We start from the raw sequence: 9,590 nt of genomic DNA, 5'->3' as shown, positions 1-9,590 counted from the left end.
GTGATGTGAAGATTTTTATGAAGACAATGCACTTCAGTAACTGTAAGAAGCTATGTTAAAGTAGTGGTAACTGTAAAACACTTCATCATCTAAGGCACTGGCCCATACAGAAAGATGCAAGCAGTCAAAACATCACAGGCATGTCCCAGTGTAAAACTAGAGCAAATCTTTACTGATGTTTCATTTGCTGTGGGATATGGGATGTGTAGGCAGTGACGAAGATGGAGCAAATCCTCATTTACAACAGAAGAACTGCACATTGTTGAGTGCTGTATCATTCTGAAGCCCTCGTAGGGGCTCTACCTTTGTCTGAAGACCACATATGTTGCAGCTTTTGCTCCACAGGCCAAATCTACCCCATGACAGTCCATCACCTACTAGCACAGTTTCATATGATCATCTGAACTGGATGTTGTTGGCTGCTGTGTCATCACCTACTCCTTGGGATTTCTCTGTTCTTAGTGAAAAAGAGATCAAATAGCCTCCAGGACAAACTTGGAATCTGGTCAGCTATCCCACCTGACAAAAAGCAGACAGAGGAATGTCTGGGCTCTGCAAACTGGGGGGAAGTGCTCCTTCTCTTTGTCATGCTGCCCCGAAGCTTAACACTTCCTTGCTCACAGCACTGACCAGCACAACATCCTGCTGCACTCTGGGGCCCCTTACTTTCTCCTTTTTTTGTTTGCCTTCCTATACTTCAAGTGTTCACAATGCTCTTCAGAAATCTCAAGAGCAAACAGAAGGTGGTAATGTGAAGTAACCATGCTTAATTACCCTAAAAATGAACAAAACCCCCAACCTCCTGTTTTAATTTACTTTACTACAGCACTATGCAGACAAAGCAAGTCAGAGAAGAGACCCCTGCAAATGGTGACACCTATGGATATTTTGTGAGCTGGTGCATAACAAACAGGGGAGAAACCACAGTGTTACTTAACTTCCCAACTGAGGACTCGATGACGGAGTCATCTTGACAGCACAGGCATATGCCATTCAGAGCTGTGTCGTCTCTTCCAAACTGAGAGGCCTCCACCTGCAGTAGCAGTCACACAGGGACAGAGGTAAAGGCAAGGGGGGAAAGACCCAGGGTAAGTCCTTCAGGTGCCAGTCATAAACAATCCCAGCTCTTTCCTGTAATGAGAAAGAGAAAACGTCTTGGGAAGCACATAGGAAAAGATGTCTGTCACTGGGAAACTGCACCACACCTACATAACCCATAACACGTTCTTCTTCGTGTTTTCTATTTCTGACCCAACATGTAAGGCAGAGACTCTGAGTCCCAGGAGAGAGACTGGAGGAGGCTGCCTCGCTCCCTGACTCCAGCAGCAGATTTCAGCTCTGAGGTGGCTTCTCCCAGCAACATCAGTCACATGCAGATCATGCATCTGCCAGCACAACTCCATCCAGATTGAGAGCTAAACAATTCTGGCAGAAGCTCTACTTTTGCTTTATCTAACAGAAGACCTCTTGTCCTAAAATAACAGCAACAAAAACCAACATATTTTTGTCTACTGGTGGCAACATTTTCTAGGCTAAATCTTCCAGAAGACTCATAGTTTTATGTACAGAGTATCGCACAGAGGAACTGCAAAGACCCTGTGGAAAATCCTTAGATTCTGGAGAAGACCCTCCTGGGAGGTGGAGAGCTACTGACTGGGATGCACAGACAGGAGATGGTGGGAAATAGGGAGAATTTTATCTTCAGTGAAAATCCACTGGCATAGCGATAGCGGCAAAATTCCTGAATCCCCCACTTGCCCTAGTGGCCTCCATTGAGCACAATGAGGACAGAGTGCCCCTGTGCCCAAGGTGCAGAGTGAGAGGAGCAGGATGAGGGTAGCTGGCATGAGGAGCTTCATCTCTTGCACTCTGTACCATCTGAAGAAGAGCCAGTACATGGACAGGGGCATTTATACCCTGCCCAGGCAGCTTGCCTTTCCCCATCAGTCTGCTGACAAACAGCATAGGAACAATAGTTTCCACCCAGGCAGTGATGCAGCACTTGCTGACCTGCTTGCAGTGCCCATGAGAATCTCCCCTGGGAGTTCAACAGCCAACGTGCAGCAGATGCTGTGGCTACAGGTGTATCCACCATCACCGAAGGGCTATAGCAAGACCTATGTGCTCCTTGCTGTGTTCATGGCAGAGGTATAATATCAATTCTGCTTCTGGTTATGCAGATGCTTGGCCATTTGTTTGCCTTTTGAGAGAAACTGTCATAACCATTTTAGTTATTGCTGGATGTCTGGCAAGACATGTCAAACTATACAAAGAAACACAAGGAACCTGGTCTAGAACAAAGTAAAAGTAAACTCAAGTCTTGTGTCACCCAACACCCTCCATTGAACAGGATTCCTGGTAAGACTGACAAGTGTGCCAGTTATTTATTGTTTCAATGTCCTTTTTTTTTCCACTTTTTTATCTTAATAACAAACATTTTGCTTTGCTTTGCAACAAGCTTAACTGAAGTCAGACATGCCAGGATGCCCACAGTGATTCTCAGGGATCACTAAGATAAATGCCATTAGGAGGGAGGTGAAAGGCAGGTTTTCCAGAAGGGTGATACTGACCTTGAGAACACGGTCTTTGAGGATGCTGCGATGCAGGGAGAGGTAAATTTGAAACCCTGGTGTTGACATACAGATAACCGATGCTCCCTATGGCCCTTAGCCACGCTTGAAGGGTCCGGCAGAAGCTGTTTCTCTGTTCAAGATGCAAAGAGGACAATGCATTTTAGGAAAGTATCTTGAGCCTCGGGATTTTATAGCAAGATGGAGTGCCAAACATTGAACTATCAGGAGACAAAGATTTTTCCTCTTCTAGGTTTCTCTTCCAATTTCTGCTCTGCTTCCTCTGTTGCTGTCCCATTAAGAGGTGACATTGCCTTTTTCACTCTTGGCTCTGTACTCCCACTTGCCAGTGCTCTGTACAGGTGGCAGTATCTGTAAATGGAGGTGATGGGAAGCTGCATCAGCTTTCAGTGTAAGGCACCAAAACAGCACAGCACATGATGGCAGCACAGCCTGTTTTCCTTTTTAAACCAGGACTTTAATCTTACATCTGCAAGGGGGTGTTGAAGCCCAGAGGAAATGTACTTTCCCCTACAAGGACCATGCAATCACAGCTGGAGAGCCAGGTGTGTTTGCTCAAGGAGGGTCAAACTGTGACAGCCAAGGACACCCAGGCCTGCCCTCGGCTGCATATGAATGGAAAAGAGTAGAAGGAATCAGAAGGAAATGTCTGAGACCTGGTGTTCAGAACTCAAAAGAACAAGCAGGGTCCCCACATTCATTTCTCATTCATTGGCCCAAAACCATCACCCTTGGCCGCTTCAACTCCGGTAGCAGTAATGTAGATCCGCAGCCTGGCAGGACCCCCTGACCCTCAGACTCTGCTCCCATCAGGAGATTCCCATCTCTTCCCAGCCTCAGAGGGAGGATCCCAGTCACCATGAGCCCACAGTGTGACAGCCAGGAGAGTGGTGAGGCCACCTTCAGGAATCTGTCCGTGAGAAATTACTCCTACACATACTTCAGAGGCCTCCAAGAAAGCTCAAGCTCAGGATGAGCACTGTCACTTCAGGGCTTGGGAAATATCAGTTTCCCCATTTGTAACCCAAGAATCTACCTGCTAACCTGGAGAAACAAATGCGAGATGCCTTGGACTTGATTTCAGAGTACATGGCTGAGATAGCACTTAACAGGTACAAAGCAGAGCTGCCATTGATTTTTTCCATCACATAGTGGTGCTAACATTGTTAGGATGCCTCAAAAAGTTTTCTAAGATCAGCTTATCTAAGAAAGATCTACAATGGTGACATCCAGACCTCTTACTGACACACATACTCTAGTTTGTTGCTCCCTCTCCCATATTTTAGTATCCTTGAAATAATGTCAGAACACAGTTTTAAACAAAACTGGCTAACTGATTAATTCGATTAATAAAACATGACTACAGAAAAATGATGATGATACAGTGTATTTCATCCTTTCATTATTCATCCAGGTGAATACAGTTATTTTTGCAAGCAGAGGAGCATAAAAATTATGCCACTACTTTCAGCTTTGATAAATACTTCTAAAATTTTAAAATAAACTTATGAATATACTATTAATTAGTACATTAATTTTATAAAATTATTCTTTTGATGCTATGACATCTTTAAAATCTATATGGAACATGGAAAATAAATTCCTATCTATAACATATAAAACATATACCATACACAATTTGCTTTGGTTCATGATGTTATTGAAAAACATGATACATTAGCAGCTCTTGGAAATGAATTAATTTCTGACTTCTACCCTTGAAAATACCACACACTTAGGAATACAAACTTTATTAGGTAATGCTGTGTATTGTCTTTCTCATACTCTCCGTTTCTCATATTCCTGTATATCTTTTGCTGCCCAAAGCACAATTATTATTGGAGAGGCTTCCAGGACTGCCCAGCCTCTTCCTACAGCTTTTGGAAAGCACGGCAATAGACTGTGAAGTCATGCAAGACCACAGCTGCTTCAATTTTCTCACTCTTCTTTCAGTCTCCAGGGTCTCTGCTCTCCATCCACAACCCACGTACCTCCACACTGCTCCAGATGGTCTGTCAGGAGCTCTGCAAGCTCATGAAGGTTCCAATGTATTTCAGTGTTATAGTCTTTTTCTATATTCTGAAGAAGGTCACGCACTAGCATAATCTCTAGTGTTTAATTCTCTAAAATTGTAAGGATTGGGAATCTTTAAAACCTAGTAATTAATATTATATCTCTGTCAGGCAGAGAAAATTAGTTCCTATCACTTCCTCTATTACGTGTTTTGTAGAATTTCCTGCAAAAGTTTAAAAATGCTAATTTAGAAAAAAAATTGAAGTTTCCTTTATCAACAAGGCATAGAAGTAGAAATGAGCATTGCATCGTAACTTTCAGTTATTCATGTTACCTTCCATCTTGGACGTTCTTGCTTCCTTCTCCGCAGGATCCAGCTCACACTAGTTCTCAGGAGTAGGGAGGGGTCTGGTATGATGGTTTGCCAAGGGACAGAAACAAAGGACAAGCATTGTACACTGATGTCCTTAACTCAGAAACACACTCGAATCAGCCGGTCAGATACAACCAAGAACTTCCCTATTCCAGCCTATGGAACTAAAAAAGGTTTCCTCTAATACGAAATCTTCTTTGTGTGCTAAAAGGAGAGAATTTGCATCTTAGATGGAGGTCTAGGGACTACATCTGCTCATAAATCACCTGCTAACTTGCCAGCAGGTACTCCAGGCTGGGAGGTGAAAGAAACTTCTGGTGATATAATTTTCTGTGCAAGTGAATAAAACCTGGAGGAAACTCAAGTGGATTGAAAACTGGCTGAACACCTGGTCCCAGAGAGTTGTGGTCAGAGGTGTGAAGTCTAGCTGGAGGCCAGTAATTAGCGGTGTACCACAGTGGTCAGCTCTGGGTCCAGTCTTATTTAACATCTTCATTAAAGATCTGGATGATGGGGCAGAGTGTGCACTCAGCAAGTTTGCTGACAATGCAAAACTGGGACGAGTGGCTGTTATACCAGGGGGCATTCTACCATCCAGAAGGACCTGGACAGGCTGGAGAAATGGGCTGACAGGAACCTCATGAAGTTTAACAAGGAGAAGTGCAAAGTCCTGCATCTGGGGAGGAACAACCCCAGGTACCATTACACACTGGGGGCCAACCAGCTGGAAAGCAGCATTGCAGAAAAGGACCTGGTGAACCTGGTGGATACCAGGTTGAACATGAACCAGAGATGGGCCCTTGCAACAAAGAAGGTAAATGGAAACCCAGGCTGCATCAGCCAAAGCATGGCCAGCAGGTCAAGGAAGGCGATCTTTCCCCTTTACTCAGCACAGGTGAGGCCATGCCTCTAGTATTGTTTCCGATTCTGAGCTCCTCACTACAAGAGTTATGCTGAAGAGAGTACAATGAAGGGCCTCAAAGATGATTAAGAGACTAGAACTTCTGTTCTATGAGGAAAGCCTAAGAGACCTGGGACTGTTCAGCCTGGAGAAGGCTCAGGGGGATCTTATCAATGTCTATAAAGACCTGACAGGAAGGCATAAAGGGGACAGAGTCAGCCCCTTTTCAGTGATGCCCAGGGACAGGACTAGAGGCAATGGGCACAAACTAAAACACAGGAGGTTCCCTCTGAACATCAGTAAACACTTTTTTGCAGTGAGGATGACTAAGCACCGTCATTTAGGCATGGTCCTGAGGCACTGTCTCCAGGTGGCCCTCCTCGAGCAGGGAGTTGGACCAGATGATCTCCAGAGGTCCCTTCAACCTCAGCCATTCTCTGACTCTGTGATTCCGTGAACTGGAAGACAGATGTTGACAGGAACAACAAGGCAGGATAAAAACCCATGAAGATAATTTCAGTGTTGTGTTTTAAGTGAGCTGTAAGGAGGGTTGAAGGCAGCAAGTGCCCAAGAACTCAGTACAGGAGTGGAGGTAAGACAGCATCCACCAGAAAAGTCAGTAAGTACAGAGGGATAGTTTTGGCTGAATGACCATGTGTTTCTGTGTGCTCTAGGTCATTTTGTACTCCTTCCACTCTGTTACCAAGGTACTGTTTGCCATCCATCAGTTCTCAGTAGCCATGTCCCTCATCAGGTCTAATGTCCAAACTGGCCATTACAATTAGGTATAAATCAGGTTTAAATCACATAGCCTGGTTGTGTCAGACCTCCATCACCTGCAGTTCAGGATGAAGACAAGACACTCCACGGGCAACTGCATCCTGCAAAAGAAAACACTGTCTCATGGAAAAAATACATCAGCAAACCCACAAATCACATATATTTCCAAAGAAACATGAAAGGGCAATAAAGAATCTATTTTATTCTATGGAAGTATGAATTAGCAAAGGGTTGTATTTTTTAGAAACAAGAGGTGGGATTCTGAATGAACATAGACGTACAGTGCAGATGTCTCCATCTGAAATAATTACCGTGGGCTCCCTTTATAGCTGCTGAGAGAGACAATATGACGACAATAGAGAGAGACAGATACCTTCACATGAACCTCTCCATAAATGTACCTATTAATCTCTGCTGACTACCGGGAGGCATGATCCGCATCTGGACTGGTCTTATAACTTCAGTCTCTTTTTAAGCTTTAGTAGGCTAAAAACAGAAGTGCTGAATTAGAATTAGTTTTCAGTAATATGGGCAAATATTTAAGAGAACATGAGTAATCAAATTATGTGCTGTCTGGTCCTGATTTTCTCATTTGTTAAATTGACTCAGATTAATAGAGAAAAGAATAGCAGGAAAAATGCAAGTGAGAGACGTCAGAAGTGAGACAAGAGCTAGGATTTTCTAGATGGGTGAGCAAAGAAAGACAAAAAACAGACTAAGTATAGCTGTTTCTCAAATGTAGGAGGAGGTAGTTGTGCATTAGTGATGGGATATAAAGAAGACCTCCACTCTGAGGTGGTGCTTCTTTTGTTGTGAACTTTTTTTCAGGCAGTTGCCTACCTGCCCAGGTCCCCCAACCTTCATTGAAAACTTTTCCTAGGAAACTCAAACAATTTAGTCATCTAGTAGTAGGCTGAGCATCCATTAGCATTTTTAACACAAAAATTACAATATTTAAATTTTCTCACATTTAATATTTCCGTATTATCAATAGAATTAACTTCCTTCATCTTTGAATTATGTATGCCTCCTTTCCACAGCCTTATTCTTTATTTGCTCAGTGTAATTTTTGTTTACAATTATTAATATTGTTTTAACACATTCTGGTCAAAGCCTAATTGCCCTGCACTGGGAGATCTCAATTGCTTTTTGTTCCCGAATCCCATCTAGGAGCCAGTATGACAAAATTGCTTATTATTGCCAGACAGTGCCACAGAACAATCCTCTCTATGAAAGAATCTGAAATAGAGAACCCAAAGAAACATAAGCAGACAGCTCATCCATGGCTGCAGCTCTAAGACGGGATCAGTCCACACCTGAGTGTTAGTGAAGGATGAAGTATGTTTGTCCAACCTGTGTGTAAAAACTTCCAATTATAAACACACCCCAGATCCCTCAAGCAAGACAGTCTAGTGCTCGACTGTCCTTACTGTTGGAGTGTCTACTGAAATGCAAGACTACTGTTCTTTCTTGTTCATAATAGTACAGTTCATTCATTTCTTCCCTCCACAATGATTTGCACACATGAAGACTATTGTCACATCCCTCTTCAGTCTTATCTTCTAACTAAATAATCCCAGTTCTTTCAGTCCTACTGCTTATACAGTTTTCTAGATCTGGTGGTCTATGGGGTCAGTCTGGGGAAAATTTTTTACTCACCTCTCTCAGTAGGTCCACAGGTTCCCTGGATATAATCATCCAGAACTGTACCTGATATCCCAGCTAAGATGAAACAAAATGCCAAGGAGAAGAAGGATTATTCAGCATGGCTGGAAGGTTGCATTTTTGTTTATGCATTCCAGCATGATTCCTGTCATTTTCACAACAGCGTGACACTGTTGTCTCTTGTTCAGTTTATGATCCACCACATCCAGAATTGCTACAGAGGATCCCTACCCTTTTCCTTCATACAAGACTAATTCCAGTATTACTTGCTGTCCTCCATACCCACAAGAACTGAAAACATATTATAAGTCCACTTGTGATTGATATCTCATTGTGATTTCCACCTGCACCAGACAGCCAGCAAGCAAATCAAACATCCTTAAGAAACCTGTTGAGGAGAAAAGAATGTGGAAACCATGGCCAGCAATGAAGAAATTGTTTTGCTCGTGTCTCGTGGTTGTTTACACTCTTGGCACCAAGACTCAAGGCCGTGTTAGGTGCTGGAAAAGTAGAAGCTTTCTACTTGCTTATTTAGTTAAAATGCCTGATTGGTTAACAAGGGTGGGACTGGTGCCTCTCTTCCTGTAGAACTGCTGCCTCAGTAGTCATTCTCAGCTGTCTTTGAAGGTGGTTATACTCATGGCATAATTTACACCTGTGCTTATTTTTAATTCTATCCCCAAACTCTAGTGTCTTTAGCATGTCCCAGGTTGATGCCATCTATAAACTTAATAAGCAATTCTCTATTCTACCATGCAAGTCACTGATAAAAATATTGAGCTACCCCAGACCCATAACAGTCTCCTGTGGAACATCATTCTGTATGTTTCTACAATTGGTTCAGGCTTTTGACATTTTTTAACCATTGATTCAAATTGTTAACTAACATTAAAAAAAAAAGACGACATACACCCTCCTGTAGTGCAGATTTACTGACAGCCAGAGACCAGATATAAATTTACACCACTACAAATCTACGACTTTATCTTTGACTAAACATCACTTCACACATGAAACCTTTAGCACCTTATTCTGAAATGCATGGGGAAAAGTTCTTAGGATTATCCTTAGCCACAGCTGCAAGGTTGTTCAGTCCCCTGAACATGGGTATTTTGGTGTATCTAATATGGCCAAAGCGATCCCTCCCCCTGCTCCGTGTCAGAGTCCTGCTCCCCTGGCTGTCTAGACTGCGCACATGCCAGTGCATACCTGGGCTTTTTCTCCACTAAACGAAGTTGCTCCCTTGGTAGGACAAGCTGTCTCCAGC

General features: G+C 43.1%; 1 protein-coding gene across 1 annotated transcript; it reads right to left on the bottom strand.

Annotated features, from left to right (window-relative positions):
* Positions 1-234: 234 nt before the first annotated feature.
* On the bottom strand, positions 235-4,694 carry LOC309435309 (vitelline membrane outer layer protein 1-like; the record flags this gene model as incomplete). Its single annotated transcript, XM_082043399.1, is given in 7 exon segments — positions 235-396; positions 400-510; positions 926-1,033; positions 1,700-1,759; positions 1,763-1,798; positions 2,642-2,703; positions 4,583-4,694. Coding segments are annotated over 7 exon segments (651 nt in total).
* Between the last annotated feature and the right edge of the window lie 4,896 nt (positions 4,695-9,590).

Source organism: Streptopelia decaocto (genome assembly GCF_964273445.1).
Source record: "Streptopelia decaocto genome assembly, chromosome: 1".
Classification (NCBI taxonomy): Eukaryota; Metazoa; Chordata; class Aves; order Columbiformes; family Columbidae; genus Streptopelia; species Streptopelia decaocto.
The sequence above is the reverse complement of the archived record's forward strand: the minus strand, read 5'-3'. Positions and strand labels throughout refer to the sequence as shown.